At 37.1% G+C, this 21971-nt stretch overlaps 2 protein-coding genes and 1 long non-coding RNA gene across 4 annotated transcripts; 1 reads left to right on the top strand and 2 right to left on the bottom strand.

Annotated features, from left to right (window-relative positions):
* The first annotated feature begins 184 nt into the window (after positions 1–184).
* LOC106916831 (C-X-C chemokine receptor type 3-like) lies at positions 185–4738 on the top strand. Its single transcript, XM_014985391.2, has 3 exons — positions 185–559; positions 1516–1851; positions 2385–4738. Exons 2-3 carry the CDS (start codon positions 1522–1524, stop codon positions 3138–3140), a joined length of 1086 nt encoding a protein of 361 aa, XP_014840877.2. The 5' UTR covers positions 185–559; positions 1516–1521; the 3' UTR covers positions 3141–4738.
* Positions 4739–12681: 7943 nt separating this feature from the next.
* On the bottom strand, positions 12682–17782 carry LOC148154991 (C-X-C chemokine receptor type 3-like). 2 transcript variants are annotated; one of them, XM_088014109.1, is made up of 3 exons: positions 17712–17782; positions 14277–14666; positions 12682–14200 (listed from the first exon to the last, which is right to left on the bottom strand). In XM_088014109.1, the coding sequence occupies exons 2-3, from the start codon at positions 14658–14660 to the stop codon at positions 13595–13597; spliced, it is 990 nt and encodes a 329-aa protein (XP_087870235.1). In that variant the 5' UTR covers positions 14661–14666; positions 17712–17782; the 3' UTR covers positions 12682–13594. The 2 variants fall into 2 exon arrangements, with proteins under 2 accessions (XP_087870235.1, XP_087870237.1); XM_088014111.1 differs by having other exon boundaries at positions 17708–17747.
* Positions 17783–20821: 3039 nt separating this feature from the next.
* On the bottom strand, positions 20822–21971 carry LOC148154990 (uncharacterized). Its single transcript, XR_015765690.1, has 2 exons — positions 21593–21971; positions 20822–21355 (listed from the first exon to the last, which is right to left on the bottom strand). It is a non-coding gene; the product is annotated as an uncharacterized LOC148154990 (long non-coding RNA).

Genomic DNA, 21971 nt, shown 5'->3' with positions numbered 1-21971 from the left:
AGGTAAATATATTTCATTACAGAATTTATTTTGAAAAATAAAACAACCAAAAGGCTTCAGGTCATGTCAATTGACAGAAAGGGGAAAACAAAAAGCGATTTGTAAAATCAAAAGCATCAAAGTGAGAAAAAGAAAGTCTGTCTTTGTTCGTTTTAATTTATTCTGTGACTTTACTTCACAGTCAGATTTGCCTCAGAGACGCACAACTTCCGGCAGGTGCGCGTTCTCCTATGTTAGTCTTAAGGTCTTTCTTTTTCTTTTTTGTTTCTGAAGATCCACCCCCAAACTCTCGCTGCGAAGGGTTTCGTTTGCTGATAAAAAGTCATGATCACTGACGTATAATTAAGAATACCAACAAGGTCTGTCTGTGAGCAGCGATTTGTGTTTCCGCGGAACTTGACAGCCGCTTGTCAGCTGCTGCAAAACGTCTGGCATCTTACCCAAAACCGGGAGCGTCTCTTTGACTGTCCGAGTCGAGTTGACTGCAAACTGTTGCGTTTATCTCTGCACAGTGACGCCTCAATAAACTCTGCAGCTGAAACCCTTCGGGGGATTATCGGTAAGTGATCACTTTTATGGTTCGCACAACTTCTTTTGTCTGCTGCTGAAAACTGTCGTTTGCATTCACCTTTTAGTTTCGACAAGGTATCGGTATGTTGTCAAATGCAAATGACCGAAGCTTACTGTAAGCGTGCTTAAGGTTGAAAGCGTAGCTGGAATTGACATTTTCAACACTAACACACTGAGGTTGTGAAGTGTGAGTTTCCACTTCATGATTTCCCAAAACACGTTACTTTAAAAAGCACAGAGGAGGATTTAAAAAAACTCTACTTTTCGTTTCTGAGTTGATGACATCACAAGAGGCAAAGAATGGCGCTGATCAGCTGTATTTGTGTACACTATGGCTATGTGTTTTTCTTATAAATCCCGAAGTTCCTTTTCAGTCTGTCTTTGTTCTCGTGATAAATTATTGCCGTAAATAATGCTGACGAACGCTTACACATTAAAAGTTTTACTGCGGATTTCCAGTGAACACATTTTTTTAAGGAATTTCATTCAATATGTATGAGTAAGCAGCTGTAAAACCATTAAAAGAAATATAAATGTGTGTACTTAAAACTCTTATGCCTAATGTGATGTCATCCTAGGCATGTGCTCAACACAACTTGTTTTTTGGAGGACAGACTTTATCTCAAATAAATAATGTTTTACAACAAACTTGACATGGAGTTGACCGACTCCATGTCTGGCTAAATTTATATTGAATTATAAAACTGTGTTCATGCGTGAGTGACTAACAGGAATTGGGTTTTTTTTTAATTGCGTCACATTGACATTGCACCACTGAGTCTGAGTCTTAGACATAGGCTGGATTATTAGCTGGATTTCCCAGAGGATTTTTTTTTTATATAGTTCTGCTCTGCTGCAAAGAGGGAGAGAGTATAAATGTTTGCTTTTGAGGTGCTGAGAAGCTGCATCACTTCTTAATTCTCTCCTGTTTCTGTGTCTCATAAGCTTACAATGGTCATTTTGGATGGACTGTTTAACCACACTCAACCCTACGACTATGACAATGACTACGAATATGAAGATGAGAATGCCGGGAAGGCAGTGTGGATCCCGATTCTGTTCTCTGTATTGGTGATCGTTGGGTTGCTGGGGAATGGACTTCTCCTGGCAGTCCTGGCTAAGAAGAGGCGACCCTGGAGAATATCGGACAGCTTTATTCTCCAGCTAGGTGTGGTGGACATCCTGCTGCTGGTGACCCTGCCCTTCTATGCTGCCCATGCCACTCAAAGCTGTGGAGTTTGCTCACAGACTGTCCTCATGGTCTTTGGAGCTTTTTTTAAGGTAGGTTTTCACTGATAGTGAAAGTGAAAGAGATTTCTGCTCTGTGGAAATAATTTGGCTACAGCAGCTGTCTATATCCTGTTTATAAAATAAATCTCTTATGAGACACTGCTCTGGGAACACGAACTTTCCTTATCTGAGCTTTCCAGGTTTTGTCTGGGAGATGCAAGTGAAGGAAATTAATTATATTCAATGGGTTTCTTGATGTAGCGCCAACTCTGCATGGAACCAAGTCCAAGTTAGAAATATAATCCCTAACTATGACAATATTATTACATAACCATAACACGCTAACAATTTGGCATTGTTGCAGAAGTGATGGTAAGATGCCCTAAATACCTTTTTAACAGGATTTAAAGAATATGTCCTAGCCAAAGATGCTACAGAGATCCTTGAAGCATGTCAGACATGTCCAAACCAGTCTAGTCAAACTGTGACTGACTGTATCAAATAGTCCATTTCCTGAGGCCGTGGGAATATTTTTAGTGACTTCCATAAGAGGCTTTCTTCTGACTTTGTTTTTCTTTTTCTAGATCAACCTATATGTTGGGGCCTTTCTTTTGGTTTGCATCTGCCTGGATCACTACCTGTCCTCCATACATGCCGGTCGGTGGAGAAGCTACAGAGCCACGTTGGCCACCCTGGCCTCTCTCCTGGGGTGGCTCGTTTCTATCACCCTTACCGTCCTGGATGGGATTTTTCTTGTCAACACTGAGTCAATGCCAGGAAAAGCCCTCACTGCTCACCCTCGCCCCAAAACTAACGATGACTGGCAGCTAATCTCAAGTGCGCTCCACCTTGGAGTCGGCTTCTTGCTCCCTGCGCTTGTCCAAATCGTGTTCTGTTCCCACATCATTATACGATGCAGATCCAATCGCCAGATCAGGTTAAGGCCTGTTCTGCTCATCCTATCTCTGGTGGGAGCTTTCCTACTCTCCTCGATCCCCTACAACATCACTCTCTTCATAGACATCATCTGCTACACAACAAAAGACTTTCTCAGAAACTTGTTTGTAGATCATATTAATTCTTTAAAAACAGCTGTGAAAGTCACCTCGGCTGTAAGCTGCATCAGTGCCTGCCTCAGGCCTCCTTTATATTTTTTGTTTTGTGGAAACTTCCGGAAAGCAGTATTTAGTGTCATTAAATGTGCTAAGGTTGAAGGCAAGAGCTCGCTGTGGGAGCTGGGCGTGGAGGCGCCACATGACCAGTGTCACTCACAGGAAGAGATGACGAGTGTAGAACAACAAGTAAAGCAAGTAATGATCAACAAAAATCCCCCAGAGTGACTCAGACATCACCTGAAGGACGTCCTGTTCAGAAAGGGGAAGTTTTAAAGCCGAAAGACTGGAATGTGGAAAGTGGATGTATATAAAGAATAAAAGGGAAAAGACTCAAATTGTGTAATGTGAAAGTTTTCAAGCCTCATCATGGTCACAGAAATATTTCACATTCTTGCTGCACAAACTAAGCTTATCATTTTTACTTAAAAAGTATTGAGATCTTTATACATATATACATTATATTGCTATTGTTGTGTTTCATATTAATGGAATATGTGTTATTTTACATGTACCAAGTACGCAGATGTCATATTACACGTTTTAACTAATAACACTTGCAATCAGAAATATCCAGCCTCTTTATCTCAAGTCACTGTATTGATGTGGATGAAGAAAACTGACAATAAATGTCAAAATGTGTTTCGATATACAAATGATTTTGACTTGACTTCAAAGTTCAAATGGAAATTGTGTTTGATTACGCTTCTCTGTGCTGCTACTGCCTTGTTTAGGTTTTAAACATTGTCATCCTAGTTTTAATCTTTTGTCAAAGGCCACTCAAGTATGGGATTTTTTTTTTCTAAATCATCTGTGATTGAATCAGAGTCGTACTTCTGGTCAATATCTTGCTGGAGAGTCCAGTGATCAGAAGGTTGGATTTTTCAACAGAGAGCAATGTGTTCCTCTTTTGAATGACCTGCATGGTGTTTGTTAATATCCGTGAGGCCAGGCACATGATCAAGATTGCAATTCCTGTTTCTGATCAACAGAACCACTCACCGCCATGCTTGACCATTCGTTATCAGTCTTCAATGCCAGACATACACCTGATCCAGGCGTCCAAACAGGTCCAGTTTGGCTTCATTAGTGGATTGAATCATCTCCCAAAACTTCGTAGTCTTATTCAGATTCCTTCATGTGCTCTTCACATATGGTCAGTCAAAGTGCGTGTCTTGAAATTGTGCAATGGTGTCTTTGTATATTCAGTCCAAGTCTTTATTTACCTGCAGGTGTCTTTCAGTCACATTGGGGTTTGTCTTAGATGTCCTCAGTTAGCTGCTAATGGTTATTGATGACGTTTTGGCCTCCCTGCCACAGCTAAGCAGGTTTGCAGCTGTCCCATCCTTACACTGCTCCTAATGGCATTGAATTTGCATCACAGATAAGGTAAATGAGGGATGAATAAAGAGCTTCCAAAAGTTTTATCTCCACTTAAGACCCTAAAAATGTTCAAATTTAAAAACAGGAGGCATGGGTTGAATACTTGGCATGGCTATCCTAGCTAACAGAAAAGTACTTAATCAAGCTTTTTTGTGATTATATTTTTGTATCATTCAACTCATAAAATAGCAACTGAAACATAATGTTGCTCTCTGCAGAGAAGTTACGTTTAAGAAGCTTTAAAATCTTTGGATTTTGAATACTTCTGATTGCAATACATGTCAAAACTAGAGCCAGATGCTATAAGCTCTTTTTCTTATCAGTGTTATTTCCTCATCACGTGTACTATGTTACATTTTATCCCTGTGGAGATGAAAAGCTTCAGCAATTGTATTCAGAAGCTATGCAGTTACACGCAATAAACTGTTTCACTTTCCGTTTTACGCTCTGGTTTCTCTTTTCTTATCTTAAGCAACACAACCTTTCCAGGATTGTGCAGTGCTCTGTGTTAAAGAACTCAGTGATAGGGAGGAATTTATTTTTGGCATCAACTTTTGTTTTTTGTTTGTTTGGATTAGTTCCATTTGTCTAAGAAGAGATTGCACTAATGTCATCCATCGGCTGACAGAAACCCCGGCCGAGAGGTCAGCGTTTCCAGCTGTGTGGTTGTGTTTCATAGTGGATCTTTGTGCATGGTGAAAAGCACTGTGGAGTGCTTTGTGTTTGAGGCCTTGGTCTGTTAGGTGGGTGGGAAACCAGAGACTTCAGAGGAGAGAAAAGTCTTTCTGCAGAGGATCAAAGTAAACCTCCTGAAAAACAAAATTATTTATAATCCCCTAAGCCAGTTTGCAAGTTATAGCCTGCAAACCAAATGTCTATTATCAACCCCTCACATTGACTACAAATGTAAACTGAGGTGAATGTTAATTACTTCTGGAAACTTACTGTACATTCATGAGGGAAGCAGTTAGATTTCAGTTCTGCTTCCTGTTTGCTTACAGTTCATGTCCTATGTTATGAGCTCATTACTGAAAATCCTACTTGGCTACAAGATCAGACACTTCATATGTGAGTCTTTAGGACTGAGTTGCTATTTCCTGCTGGAGCTAAGACTGTCAAGAATATGTAAAGGAAGATGAAGAGCATATAACCACATAAAAAATGACATATTTACCTAAACTTTCTAATACATCAGTATATTTAGGTCTGTTTACATTTTTACCCCTAGAAGAAAAACATTTAATGTCTGACTACAGGATGAAAACAACTCTGCTGATTACTGACTGCTGGTTTAATGGTGTTTCTTGACAGCCTCTTAGACCTGATAAGCCCTAGTCTGTTATTTTCAGAGGGCTCTTCCTCACCCTCAAGAAAGTCCTCATTAAATTCCACAAATTTAAACATACTACACATGAAAGCTTGCCAAACTGTCCTCATCAGTAATTACAAAACTGTTAACGTACCTTGAACTTTTTCAGATTTTGTCTTGCTGCATCCACAGGCTTTGTTATTGTGGTTTAATGGTGTAGACAGACACAAATCAACACAAAACTAACATCTGAAAAAGCATGCATTACTGTTCACTCATGTTGTTCAAAGTTTAATTTTGCTCTTATTTTGGCATCTTTTTCAACATGTCGACTGTGTCCATTAATAGTTTGTGGGAAAGTGCAAGTGAAACGTCCGATGACTTTCTTTTTTCATGTCTCCTTATGTTCTTCTATAAAGGCTAGATTTACGGAGCGCATGACTAAAGGTTGTCATGGTGACAGATTCTGCTTTGGACCTTCATTGGTTAATCTCTTCTTGCTCCGTCTGTCAGTTTAAGTAGACAACCATGCTGTTGCTTGATTTGTGAAATGCTCTTCGGGTTACACAGTTCTCAGTGAGATGTTCAATGATCTAACCTTACTTCAAGCTTTTTCTTAAATGTATGCCTGACCTTTCAGGTATCGTTGTGATGTTGACTATTTCAACATTGTTCCCTTGCAAATGTTTTACGCCTTCACAGAATAGAAATACATGGATTAATAGTGAGGATAAATTACATTCAGGTGGGTTCTACTTGTTCTTTGCTTTTAATTCAGTGGTATCAGATTAAAAGGGGTTGAATAAAAATCCATGCCATACTTTGCAGATTTACATTTGAAAATAAAATCTTGAAAATCATGTTTCCATTATGCTGTGAGACAACACTGCCATTTTAGTTAATCAGCCTCACAAAGAAAGTACAACAGACCAAAACTTGCTATCAAAAGCCTCATCAGGAAACCTACAGGTTTGCTGAAGAAAGACGAGAGTAAAATAAGAGCTACATCTATTTCAGGATTCTCTGGTTTAAATATGGAGTGACTGGAAACTACAGTCAGGTCAGGGGTGGGTTCTGATTTTAATGCCTGTATAAGGTATCTGTTGCTCTGTGCACATTCGTCACTGTTGCGCTTTCATTGTCGCCCAGCGCTGAAGGTCTTCATGCATAAACAAAATGACATAAAGAAACCAAACACTTTGCTGCACCGCAGACACACTGACTAAGCTGCTTTTGCATCTCTAGCTTTTGTCAGAGTCAGATGCGCATTCGGCCTTCGTCAAAAGGTCAGATGATTGACTTGAACAATCAGTTTGCAATTAAGGGAAACCTGGTTGGTTTACTTGGCATTGCAGAACCAGGGTGACTGCATACAGACGTCTCAAGGGAGGAAGAGCTCATAATGCTAAGGTTGGCTCCTTCAGGAGCAACAAGCTTACAGTGAGCCAACTCAAATCCCCCCAATCTGCTGGAAGGAAACGTTTGTGTTTGATGTAAATGAAGTGGAAACAGTGGAGACACACTGTTGAAGGTTTTTGTTTTAGCATCAGTTAAATGTTACACATTATACTGGAGCACACTTTTTTCCTCTGTTACATATAGCTGCCTGTTCCTGCTGTACCGATGTGGTTTAGGTTGTGAGTTTGCTTTTACACCTTTGTCAGGCTTCCTGTTTGAATGATGTAAATGATTTCCTCAGAATGTCATCAAGGCTTTTTTTTCTTTGAAACTAACTCCTTTAAACATCAGAAATGTCTCAATTATTTGCTGACCTTTAGACATTGCATGAGATTATCTTGAAGTTATGTTAGCTGCAATAGCTACTGCGTTGCTGAGCAGAGTATATTTTTAGTTGCTATGCATGAACCCAGCATCATGGAAACATATCAACGTGCAAAATGTCACAAGGTTGGAAACTGCCAAACCAAATGCTGAACTGAAAAGGTGGAGGCAGGTAGAAGAAATTTAAAATAGCTTTAATCATAGGAAGGAACATGGCAATTGAATATAACCCAAAATGTAACAAAAGGAAGCACAAAAAACCCCGATAAGGCCGGATGTGGTAATCCGAGGGAGCTATGACTAAAGCTTGGCTTTATATTAAACTGAAGGAGCAAAGGAGTAAAGGTAATTTAGGCGTACAGATGAACAAATTAGAACCAGAAGGAGCAAAGTGAAAGTAGAAAGTAAAAGTAACACCAACATGGCAAGAATACTGTCTGAGACTGCAGACATTAAGGAGGACCAATGAATATAGTGAAAACACATGTCAGATATCAAAACTATCACAGACCCTTAAGTTGGAAAAAATACTGATCAATCAATCAATCAATCAATCAATCCTTTTTTTGAATCAAAAGGATTCTAAAACAGTCAACTCTTGCTAAATGCATGTAAAATGTTTCAGTTCCTAATGCATATTCGTCCTTGCATTTGTGGTTTTTGATACAAAAGCATGACAGAAAAGCTGAATGCCTCCATGAGGCTGTGCCGACTTGTCAGTAGCAGAGTCTGGAATTTGCGGGGAGTTGGCCTGTGGTCAGGAGAAACAGACACACGACTAAAACTTACACAGCAGCCACAGTCTCACCACACTGAGTACTGAACTATTCTGAAATATTCTGGAAAAAAGAATTCACTATTTTTTTAACTGTACAAAGTTTAATCCAGTTTAATTTGTTTTATCTCACAAGGTTTACTACATCAAAGGCCAATTTGAGCCTTTTCAAGAAGATTCATCTTTAATTTTGGAATAAAATTAGCGAAGGTAAACTGTTGTGCATTTTCATTTTTATTTTATGTCACATGTAGCCACAGTAGAGCCCGTTCTATCTTCATTTTGTGCAGGAAATTTCTTACACCTGTTTGTGTAAAAGCAATGAGCATGACTGAAATTTGCCCCTTCTTATTTTAAACTTTTCAATACATATAAAAAAACATCTTCCTCTTGAATTTGCTGGAAAAAAAAATCTACAAATTGTGATCCGAGTTAAAAGACAAAATCAGGAAATAGTTTGGGAATGGACTTTGGATTCAATTACGTAAAATATTGTTTCATAGAAAGTGGTTTTAAATTCAAAACTAAAGCTCCTTATCTTTGGCTCAGCTTCCTTTAAATGCTTTGATTTGCATTCTTCATGTTTTAATCAGGAGTAAACAATGGCTATTGTTAATCTGGAGTAACCAAGCTCCAGATGATGGCCTTTAGTTGTGCAGGATTTCCTCTAATTTATGTAAAAACATTGATTACTTTCTCAGCTTCCCTTGAATTGACGTCGCTGACTTTTAATGTTTCATTCAAATAATATGAATGATCCAGACATCCTCTAAAACAGTGTCTCACAACCCTGGTCCTCAATGCAGACTGCATATTTTAGATCTTTTCCTGCTTATGTAAACCTGATTTCAGTAGCTGATTATCAACCTGCATCTGAATCAGGTGTGTTAAAGCAGAGAAACATCTAAAACATGAAGGGCAGTGTGCCTTGAGGACCAGGATTGGGAAACACTGCTCTAAAAGACTGAAAAGGTGAATGAGGGGATTCCTTAAAATGTGCAAATTTCTCCCAGTTCCTTTGGGATCAACATTCAACATTGCTACAGACAAATGCTGAACTTTGGCTGCTTAAAATATACCATGCACTTTTATGAGACTATCATGAGCATAACCTCTAGGTACTTATTCGACACCCTTTAGACCTCTGCTTGTCTTTTCTCATGTCTGAAGTAGAAATCAATTGTTAATTCTTCTGGGACAATCTGAACCGATCAGTATCTGGCATTGCTCAACTTATTAAATAACTTTCTTGGCTGGTGTGGATCCAGAAATACTTTATGCTTCTTCCAGTGGATGTGAATGGGCTGAACTGCCACCCTGTCAGTAAATGGAAAGAGGAACATGTGAATGCATTGTGAACATTACTGAATCATTGTTGTCTGTGTTGAACCGATGTGTACTGATAAACTGAGAACATGTCAGAGAATTGCACCATCAGTTGTCTTTATACGGAACTTCTGCAGTTAATGTTGAATATTCATATCTTAAAAAAAAATGCACTGATGGGACTGAGGCTGCAGTGAAAGTAACTCAAAGTCTGAGTCATCATCTCAGCTTCATCCAGAGAGGTTTTTCTTCTTCATTCTTCTCCTCTATGGTCAACTGTGTCTTCCACAGGTGTCATATTAGAGAAACAAAGCGCTTTGCTTTGGTGCCACATTCCAGTCCATTATTGTGAAGGAAACGATAAATGGGACAAAATAACAAAAACAGTTGAACATACATTGCTATTCACCCTCTGAAATTCAGTACTTTATGGAGCCTCCATTTTGCAGCAAGTGCAAGTTGCTTTGCATAAGTTTCTAAGAGCTTTTCAAATGATGCTACTGGGATTTTTGCACATTTCTCAAGACAAAGCAATACTTAAATCATAAAATGACTAGTAGTTGGTTAATCGATTCCCAGTACTTCATGTACTGTTATAAACATAAAATGCACTAGATAAGGAAAGTAAAATAAAAACTAGATTGGTTATTCAAGCAAAATCAAATAACAGTATATGAGCTTGTGTTTCCACTACGGTTTATGAGGCCAATCTAAAAACGTGAAATATTAACTTATCAAACTGTAAACAGATGTCATAGTTCACAAATCTGGACACCAGAAGTTAGATTTAGTCTAAAGTGAGATTAAACAGAAGGATGAGCAATGAGAACTCTTGTGGCCGTACCAGACCAGAAATAAAAACACGTCTCTGGTGGGTTGGACATCAAATCCTGACCACAAGGGAACGGTGCTGCTGCGTCACGCCAGGCCTTATGAGCAGGAATGCAATGACTGTAACTGTAATAATAATAAAAACTGCATCATTTTCAGTTTCGTCTTTGTCTTATTTTGTTTATCTTGCAGCAGCAAAGAGTGAGAGAGAATAACCGTACTGTTCAAGTTGAGGCAAGTACATTTTAACAGATCAAATCTGTGGTTTCTATTCTTTACACAGCTCTGCTAGCAAGTCACCAAAACATTTCTTGTCAAAGCTCATTGTTTCACTAGACAGACCTGAAGAACAATTCAGATCTTAAAAGTAAGGAGTTAAAAGTAAGGAGAGCAACAAACATTTTTTAAATCACAGAATATTTCGAAACTTCCCCCAAAGACAATAAAACAGAAGAATTGAAACTTTGGCTATAGAAATATATATTTTTAGGTTAAATGTAATTTCTATATATAATAATGTTGTCCTTAGTTTGGAAAAATCACATACAGTAAAATATTCCTGTTTGAACTTGTCTGACGAAAGTTGTTTATTGATTTTGTAACTGAAATGTTAAGTCCCTGGAGTAAAGCTGGTGACAGCAGTACTCCAAAGATACGGAAAGCTTTGAGAGTTTCTCATTATTTGTACAATTTATCCAAGGAAAGTGGGACTGAAAAGGATACAGAAAGATTCTTGACACAAGTCCTGTACCAGGTCACAATAAATTAGCAATGCCTCAAATAATGGTCAAAATATTGAACAAATGGGCTGGCGTACATACCCTGTCTGTCTGTATGTCATTTATTTTTTGGAATTACAGTAAAGACACTTGTGCATGTCAAATAATGGCTGAAGTGGTCTTCAAAATCTAACATTATGGGAGTTTTGTACATGTCAACACGTGCAGTGATTATTGAGATGGCAGTTGTTGAACATGCAGAGTGATGGTGTAACAAGATTACCTGTTCAGACAGTTCCTGGTGTTTTCTGCCACAGAAGTGTGTAAAGTGTCTAAATAGCTTTTCACACGTAAAAGCCCTGCAAAATCCTCCTAACTTCACATCACAGCTGAATGTCTTTGAATGAAGCAGGCCCACATAACTTCAAAATATTATTTTTACGGAGAAAAATACCATTGTAGAAATCTAATCTACTGGGGGGAAAAAAGGCCCAGTTTTTCTGTGTCCAGTTTCGATGAAACTCTGGGACAGGAACAGACACTGCTTCGAGTTTCATACTCTGTCAGACTGCAAGCAACCCCAAAGTCATCTGCCAGGTCTGAACACCTTGACCTTCATCTGATGAATTAATAGAAACTTCCATCATTCGCATCTGTGAGAAAGTTTGTTCCTGGTGTATAAGAACTCAGTGCTGCCACTTTTATTGCTGTAATCAGCAATAAAAGTGGGAGTAAATAAACTTTTTATTTACAAATGAATGTTAAGTGACATTTACAGCAGATTATGAAGGTGAATGCATGTTTTTTTTTGTTTTGTTTTTTTTAACTATATGTTCTTACTGCCACAAAATGTATTTGGTCGTTCAGGTTTCAGTCGTAGACGAAGCAACTTTCACCTGCAGAATAAAACAAACAAAAAAAACTGTCTGTGCCGCTTGCTAGCTGCCACATGGTGGTGCTGTTTGTTCTTTAATGTCCTGTACACTTTCACTGATCCCGTGTTTCTGGGGTGTTTGATTTTTTTGCCCATTTCCTGTTAGTTTCCCTCCTGTAGGCCTTTCAGAATCAAGTAATGACCCTTCACCGTTTATGTTTTTACTGATGGTTTCCTACATTGTCCCTGTTTGAAGCTGTCTCTTGATAAAGTTTTAATGCTACTTGGTGGGGATTTTTTCCCTCTAAAAACCATTTCCTGTCACTCTGTTCTGTAAAGGTTCGGATGAATATCGTTGCCTGTGTGACGGATGGGAACAGATGGGGAAGTAAAAGAATTCACAGCATACAGATTCATAAACTTTTTATTTACAAATGAATGTTTCAGCAAGAAACACGACATAATGTCACACCACTAAACTACACTGCGGAGGATTTTGTTATACTATATACGTGTGTATTCTATTACACACTTCTTGCAATAAACTTCAAATAATAGCAAATTATTTTCTTAAACAAACTGATCTAAAACTAGGAGCAGGGGGGAAAGACAGTGGAGACATCTGTTCATCTTAAGGCCAAACATCTCCCACACACTAAGTATTAATACACTTAAAAAAAATCATTGTGAGATCTGGGAATAAACTGGAGGAAACCCACTGAGGCACCAGGGGAACAAGCAAACTGCAACAGAGGAAATTCATAGAAACATTAAACTTTTGTAGGCTTTTATTTATTTTTTTGTTCTTACCATAACTGGCAGATGTCAGCTTTTAACATTTATTTTTACATGTAAGAATGTGTCTGTTAAAATACTATTTATTGATCTAGGTTTTCATTTATTTAAGCAAACATTTCGTCAATGCATATTTTACTTATTGAGCTTAATTCTGAATATAAAAATGAACAGCAAGAACTATTTGTCTTTTACTCTCTGAAACAAAATTTTGCTAATCATCATTGAATTTGTCATTTAAATAAGGAGCGCCAACCCCAATTTGTTTTATGATTAACATTTTCAGAACACAAACACTTCATTTACAACATATGGTCAGCTCTGATTAAAAAATTAAAACATTTAAAATGTACTTGCAGAATTAATGATGGATACAAATCAGAATTTTGAGACTTTCCTTTTTTCTTGCAAAGCTAAATGATTTTGTAATTGAAGATAACTATAAAAAAAAAATGCCACATTTATGATCGATGGAAAACTGCAATGATTAGAGACATGTGGACTGAAGGCTGTAGACTGACCGCTCAGTATGGCTTTGAATGGATAATTGAACTCCCAGTCGGGCTCAAATCAGAAAAAGCCTCACGGACACAAACAATGCTCTCAGTAAACTGATATGTTTTCATTTACCTTATGCTAATGTCTCAAAACCATCTGTTGTATAATTGTGGTGCTGAAACAAAGTACAAAAACACTTATTTAGTTCAAATGTAAAAAGAATAAAAAAAAAAATAAAAAAAAATCATAGCATATTCAATGTTTTCTTTAGTTCACCAGTGTTGATTGGTTGCCAGAAAAAGGAAACGAAGAAGCTATGAGAGGCAGATAAAATAAAATGTTACTTCATCAATATTGTGTTCCCACTTAGCTGCTGTACTCTAGTAGCTTCTAAGAAACCTGAGCTGTCAGTTCGATGTCTTGGTCCACATGCTGCTGTTGCCGATACTTAACATCCACAAGCAATAACAGAATGGGATTTAGGCAACAGTGGAAGTGACGCAGAGCAGAAGTTACAAGCCAAGCTATGTTCAGAGATCTATTACAATGATGTACACTATTGTTGTACACCCAAACAGTAATATTGAACGGTGCCCAGCAGAGAAAGAGAACTGCAGCAACAACTACTACAACTATGAAAGCTCTCTGATTTTGAAGGCCTTTGGTGCCACACCACAGCTGCCACACGATGCAGAAGAAGCAAAAGACCAGGACGACTAAGAGAAACGCAAATCCAAATGTGTAGTACAGCCCGAGTGAAACGTTATGGATACCGACATCTATATGATTAATACATCTACTTTTGTCATATTCTATTACTGTATAGAAGATCCATTCAGGGACAGAGAGGAGAATGGAGAGGATCCACACCACCACACAGCAGGCATGAACCACCCAGGGCTTCTTCTTCATGAACTCTTTGGTTGAAGGGATGATTGAGAGGAGGTAGCTCACACTGATGCAGACCAGGAGAAAACTCCCACAATATAAATTTATCTGAAAATAAAAAGAAATCAGTCACAGAAAGTGGTTTTCATTTTTTACACCGTGTTTCTTACTGTACAGCACTTACCTTGAAAACACCTCCAGTGACCTTGCAGAAGAACATCCCAAACACCCATCCAGCATCACTGGCAGTCTCCACAGCCCAGAAGGGCAGCATCACCAACAGCAGGACGTCTGCCACGGCTCGGTGAAGGATGAAAGTGTCTGTTGTGCTCCAGACCTTTCTGCTCTTTATCAGTACACCCAGCAGCAATCCATTCCCCAGGATCCCCACAACAAACATCAGTGAGTACACAACTGGGATGAACACATTTACAAAGTTTGAGCTTGGGCCACAAGTATTATGCTCCTCGAAGTCATAATCATGCGGATAATCATAATTTGGCCACGAATCTACGTCGTAAGCCCACCGTGTGGTTTCTTCTGTTGGATTCATGACCCCTTCCATCATTTACATCTGTAAGAAAGAAGGAGGGTTTTTTCTTTAGCTTGTTTCAAAATGTATGAAGAATTAAATTTTTTTAAAAGTAAACCTATAATGTACGGGAGGGATAAGCAATATATTAAACAAACCCACATCTCGTTCTGTCCACAAAAAAAAAAAAAAAAATTTTTTTTCTTTTTCTTGTATGTTATGAGTGTTTCAGTAGTGGCACTGAAGACAAAATTACACAAAGCTGTCTGAGTCTGACTCCTAGTTAAAAAGAAGCTCTAGGTTTTAAAGAAAATTGGTGGAGAAAAAAATAAACTATTGGCAGAGAAACTATAGGTGCTAAGTAGGTCAGCTGCAGCAGTCAAAACAGCAAAGGGTGTGATGTGGTGCACAGCTGCAAAGGTGAAAACCAGATTTTTTCCTGTACTACTCAGTGCCTTTAGAAGAAAGACACATATTCATAACACCCATCTGTAAAGCTCGCTACTCCAGTGAAGCACCCAGAATCATAGGACTGCACCTTGAATGTGGTCCAATCAGTATTAATCAAATCCTTTTGTGTTCATACAACTATGCATATTATTCTGCACATATTTGAGGCTAAGGAGGGTTTAACGTTTCTTGGCTGTTAACTATCTGTTAAAAATGAGATGCCAGAGTTTGTTTCACTCAGCCACACAAAAGCCTCGTCTGGAAAAAGAGCCAGGCTTCATCTACATTGTCTTTGTAGGTATGGAAATGGTAAATGTTGTAAAATATATTCTGTGGTTACCTGCTCTTGGTGACATTGGTATTTTAGAGTCAAGAATATAGAGCAAAATAATCAATCTTTATTATGTATCCGGTGGTATACAGACTTTAATTGTAAAGTGAAGACGTTTATCTGGGTTTTAGTTATCAGGTATTTCAATTCGCTCTCTTTTGTTCGGCTTTTACAGCTTTAAATATTTGGGGATTTAACTGCTTCTTTTGCAGATTTATTGTAATAAAATCGTTAACCATCATTCCCCTTCTCATCTCCCTTATGCCAATTTGCCTGCTTCACGTGATTTTTAAGACCATGCAGACCACGTCCGTGTCGGCCTTGCTTGACTATTTGTCTTTCACACTTTTGACACAGTTCAAGATTTATGACATGGAAGTATAACCTCCAAGCCCAAACACAAAAATCACAAAAAAACACCCATTTAAAGCTAAATCTTTCCCCTTCATTATCTTACAGTTCCAACTTTTCATCAGATATCTTATTATCAAACCACAGATACAAATGGAAATTAGATTTTTTTTTCAAATGTCACAAAACAACACAAGAGATATGGGATCAACACAGTCATACAATTATAAAAGCATTTACACTGTAAAACATTTGAGCCACTTTTAGTTGTGTCTACTACAAGAATTTGAATTGTTCTAGAGTAAAATAAGTAGTTATTTTAACTTGATATAGTGAGTAAAAATATTAGAGAAATGTGTCTTTTTAACTAGGCGAAAGCAGTTGTCTTCTTGCATATTGTAAAGTAATTATTAAATTGCAGTATTAAGTTAAAACTTAGATGAACAATGTTTAGGCAACTTCTCTCTTGTTGTTAAATCAACTTTGTGACCTTTAATTTCTTGGTTAAGATCAATAAAATTTTCTTTTTGACTTATGTTGCATTTTTAAGGTATTAAAGTTAAACCACCTTAAAATGTTTTAGTTTAGTGATTCCACAAGAAATCCAAAAATAACTAAGAAATTGGCACACATAACCTATTTTAATTTTATTTGGTTTCACTTCCTTTTTCCTATGTATGTTTGACATTAAAATGCTTAAACTTAAACAATAATTATTAAAAGTCTTAAAAATCTTGTGCTATGTAAAAGGCTCACTGGTTTAAGACAAACCAGTGAACCAGTGAGTAAAATTCCTATATTTTAATATGACTAAGAAACTTGCTGCTATTTGTAAATTCCATTTAAAATTATTTTATAGTTGCTTTCTCTTCTCTACTGCCCTTCCTGATTCTGGTGTTTTCCCCCCTTGATTAAAATTCACTATTAAATTAAACAGCAATAAGCTATTTTTAACTTAATAGTAACTTCACGATGTCACCAGGTGACGCAGAACCCATGCAGTCACTGAATAGATGCTTAGAACAGATCAATGTGTGGATGTGCCAAAACTTTCTCCAGCTGAACAGAAACAAGACTGAAGTTATTATCTTTGGGCCTAAAGAGTCAATGCACAGCTTCAGTTGTAAAACTAAAAAAAACTGAAGCTGTGCATCAGGCCCGAAACCTGGGAGTAGTGATGAACTCTGACCTGAACCTTCAGAGCCACATAAAAATAGTTACAAAGTCGGCCTTCTATCACCTGAAGAACATCTCCAGGATTAGAGGACTGATGTCTCAGCGCGATCTAGAGAAACTCATCCATGTGTTTATCTTTAGCCGCATTGATTACTGCAACAGTGTCTTCACAGTTCTGACTAACAAATCAAACAGCTGTAGCTGATCCAGAACGATGTTGCTCGCTTTCTCACTAAAACCAGGAAGAACGAGCACATTTTAATTATGAGTTATTTATATGTCTTAGTTTTTTCCGTATTAGTTCTTCTTCATAGGTCTTATTTTCTATGACAGAGTATTGGAGCACTCTAGTAGATATTTTGAATTAAAATAATAAATTCATAATATTACCAGAACAAAGACACAATATTACCAATAGAAAGTTGTAAAATCACTTGAAAATGTTTGTTTTAACGAGAGGAAAGCTTTGGCAGCATTATCAAGTTCTGACGCGACCTACTAATCTAGACTGCGATTCTTTATTTCAAATAGACACAATCTTCACATCTTTTCAAAGTACTGCTACTGATAATATTTTACTACTGACTTGTTAGATATGTCCTATTTGTAAAACTGATACCACATTTACATTTTTCAAATTTTTTTGAATAGGAGTTATCATAAAATTACCACTTCATTTTTAGAAAAAAAAGTTTGTTAAAAAAAAAAACAAACAAAAAAAAAATCAACCAAAACAGAAATTACAACAATTAGTCTCTTTTCAATAATTACTTACATACCAGCAGGGAGACGATGCAATGAGCTACACAGTTGGTAAGGTTTTAACATTCTCTGAGAAACGAAACTATCTGGTTAAATACACTGCAAACGTGAAAAGTTGGTGGTTTGCTGCCCCCAGAAAGCAACTACAAAGTGTGGTTTCTCAACGTGTACTTGACTCGCAAACAGGAAATTAACTTATGAACATACTTTTCTGGATACTGTAAATCTTACATTGTTTAAGTTTGTCAAGTAAACGCGAGCTCATCCCATTTCCCCATGCTGGAGATTTTAGTTCCACAGTAACAATACTTCATATACCTTTAAAATTTATCACATAAAGTAACATCTAGACCCAACAGTAGACTCAAACTTCAATGAAATCAATCAGGTTGTGTTTGTTGCGTTTTGTCTCATGCAAACTTTGCTTTAATTCTATTTCTTCTGGTACTTAATGACAAGAAATTATAGTCAGACAGAGAGAGAGTGTGGCCAAGCCATGAAACAGGAACAACATATTTCCTGCACTGTAAAAAAAAGTCAGTAATTTTATGGTAACATACTGTAATAGACAAACAGTTACTGACCGTCATATCCAAAAACATTTCATTACCGTAGAAATTACATGGAACTACCGTAAGTGGAAACTGCAAAAAAATGTCAGTAAATTTACGGTGGAAAATTGTGAAATACCAACAGTTACTGACTGTCATATCCAAAACATTTTGTTACCGTAGAAAATACATGGAATTACCGTAAGTCAACACTGCAAAAAAACTCCGTAAATTTACGGTAAGAAAACTGTGAAATACCAACAGTTACTGACCATAATATCCAAAACATTACACTACCGTAGAAAATACGTGGAATTATCATAACTCAATAAACATATATCCTAAGTAATTTTGACAGTCATGAATGTGGAAAATACAGAAATAGATTGTAAAAATATAAGTAATTGTAAAGTTCATAGAAAAATATTGTAATATTGCCAGCAGTTAATTACCCTAAACTTAACAGTACTAATCAGCCAAAATTTAAAATTTTGCTGATATTTATATCTACAATGTAAAACCGTAAACGAGACTGCAAAAGTAATTTTTACAAAGAACAGAATGCTGGTGTGATATTTTGGTTTCTTTTTTAATAGTGCCTTTAATACGTTAGTATTAAAGGCATTTTCCTCAAACTGCGGCCTGACACTTTATCAGGCCGCAGTTTTGTATACCATATTTGTATACCAATTATACAAATATGTTTTCATCTTAGGGGAATTTTCAGCAGCTACTATTATTTAAAACAACGGTTTGATATGAATAAATTGGCTGGAAACTCAAGTAAAACAAGTGATATAGTTTGGAAAATAATCACGTGGAAATATTGGCAGTTAGGGGCACAGAGTTATTTTCTTTTTGCTTTCCTTTGCAATAAATGTGAAAAAAAATCTTGGTCTTTTTTGTGTACTGTCATATTGATATTAACATCCGTACAAATGTGAATAAGTGCAGTTTTAAAATTCACATGTATTGACTAGTTTTAAAGGTTATCAGTCAAAAAGTGTTTATTCTTAAATACTGTCTTGATAATGGAGCAGAAAACTGATTAAAACAGTTTGTTAACTGAGTTTTCATTTTATCTCTTAGTTAACAAATAAGTAGCAAGAAATGAGACTGCACATAAAAACAATTACTTTATTAGCTAGACCAGGGGTCCCCAAACTATGGCCCGCGGGCCGGATCCGGCCCACCTCCACATTTGGTCCGGCCCCTGAACAATAGAGCTTTGGAGTTGACGTCACAGGATATGACGTTTTCGTCGCTCGGCGCCATGTCTGGGGTCCACAGACCAAAACAAACTATTCAGAACACCGGTGTTTTCATTGTGTTACCAACCGCAGTAAAGTTGTTTTCAAGTTGGATACTGGATAAACCGAGCTCCACGGAGTAAGAGACGTTCAGCTCAAGGTTGATCCGATTTATGAACGCTAATTTCGGCCAGCTGTTCTTTAGTCTCTCCACAAGCGCTCGGAGTTTCACATTGCTGCTGTCAATTTCCGAACACTCCTGTGCATAAATGCTTTGTCTTGTGACCAACTGATACCAAAAAGTGGACATTCATGCTATTACACGAGGCACACTATCCTCTATTAATATTAAGTCATATTCAATAATTTTAATATTAAATGTTTTCTTCAGTAGCTTCCAAATTGTGTCCCATTAACTCAATCTGCTTGAAATTGTTCTACTAGATTGTATAGATGAGGCACACTCACCTTTATTACATTTGAACACCTTTTATATATTTTTTAGCTATTTCTGCAGTCAAATTTTTTATTTTTCTTAGCTTGTAGGTCATGTAACCTATTAACTCAAAATCTGTGTACAATTATTCTATTAAACTATAGATTAGGCATATTTTTATTCCATTTTGACCCCTTTTTTAACCAGAATTATATTTAAAAAAAAAGAAAATTCATAAAATGTATTACCTCAGATGATCATCACTTGTTACCCGTAATGTTCAATTGCATAAAATTCTAGGCCAGGATCTATGTCATTACATGTTCACTTACCTGAAATATGTTAAATACAACAAATATTTATTAAAGTGTGGTCTATTTCATAAAATTTGTCACCTTTATTGTTTAATTACACATTAAATGTTTAAAGATGGGCTCTTTCATCTGGTTTGTGTCATGATGTGGCGGTGGACCCAAATGCAGCAGGCAGTGGACGTACTTTATGTGGATGTAGAAACAAGGCTGATCTAACAATAAGAACTAAGGAACACAGAGCAAGAGAAACTAGAAGATCTAAACAAAGAAATAACCCAACTAGAATGACACAGAAAGATACAGACTCAGACATGAAACAATAACTGAACCTATGGTGATCAAATTAAGAAATAAACATTACTAGAAACCCTGCAGGGAGGCTGAAATAAGAAATAACTAGAAGGATAAAATAGAATAGTCATTAAAGAAGGCTTGACATGGACTCAGACAAACAAGGAAAAGCAATAATATTATTCTAACTACACTAAATACCATGAACCACTTAAGTGAATTGAAACACAAAGTTAATAAAATGAAAAGCAAAACAAACCCAAAAACCCAGTGTCTTGACAGATGTCTGATTATATAATTGTTTACTTTAATCACATAAAATATTTATTTAAAAATATAATCTCATTACATGTATGTTTATTACCTGAATATTTAAATATCAAATTGTTACTTAAAATGTGATTCTTTTCTTCACGTTTACATGCAACTTGAAGTGCTTGAATCAAACGATTCATGAATGTTTAATACATTAAATTATTAAATGAGAGAACAGCCACTTCCAACTGTATTTCAACACAAATGGTTCCTGTTCCTCTTCAGAGTCTGCAGCCTTGCTGAGCTCCTCTCCTGGGGTTCCTTCCTCCTCAGCCTCTCCAACTTGCTCCTCTTCTGTTGCCTCTGCTACTGTGTTTTCATTATTTACCTCTTCTGGGGTAAATAATGAAATCAGTCTCAGTAACCTGTTGATGGTTTTGCTGTATCGCCTCTTTAATTGACGCCCATGTCGGTCCGATGTTGTGGCGTTTACCTCGCAGTGACCCACATTCAGCGCTGGACCCCAGTCAGGATTGAGCTCATCCATTTCATACGTCGGTTTGCCTTTAAGAGGACATATCAGAACACATCGCTATTAAAGCTGTAAATTTGATAACACTAGTAAAATAGTTTACTTCACAATAATGTAATAACCTCGATGTCCACTGACAAAACTCGGACTATGCTACATAAACAATATTAGCCCGAGCTAAACAACAGAAACTGAACGTAAGAACACTCGGACAAAATCATAGAACAACATTATGACACAAAACCAACAAAGCAAATTTAGACACTCACCAGAAAGGAAATGTCTGGAGGAAACTTGTAGGTATCTGGGGATTTTGGAGAACGTGATATCAAGACGTGTCACCGCTGATACCAGGACATTCGTCTTCTTTTCGTTAGCACCGATAGCTTAGCCTCCTCACGTTGTTTCCAAGCAGGATAATAGTGAAACCAAAGTCCGTCTTATATCCTTTTACTGTTTCAGTCGTGTGATCGGACATTACAGACAATAACGTAGCAAGTTCGTACCATAGCTAAATTATTTTAAGTAACTTGGATTGAAAAAATCTGCGAGACTGTTTTTTTTTTATACTGCGAGACTGTTGTCTATGGACCCCTAAGATGGCGCTGATACCCCTCAGACTAGAGCAGTGACGTCACGCTCCAAAGC

The sequence above is a fragment of the Poecilia mexicana genome, unplaced genomic scaffold (genome assembly GCF_051168715.1).
Source record: "Poecilia mexicana isolate PSO_F unplaced genomic scaffold, ASM5116871v1 scaffold_16, whole genome shotgun sequence".
In the NCBI taxonomy this organism is placed as follows: domain Eukaryota; kingdom Metazoa; phylum Chordata; class Actinopteri; order Cyprinodontiformes; family Poeciliidae; genus Poecilia; species Poecilia mexicana.
Note: the sequence above shows the minus strand (reverse complement) of the source record. Positions and strands in the feature narration are given on the sequence as shown.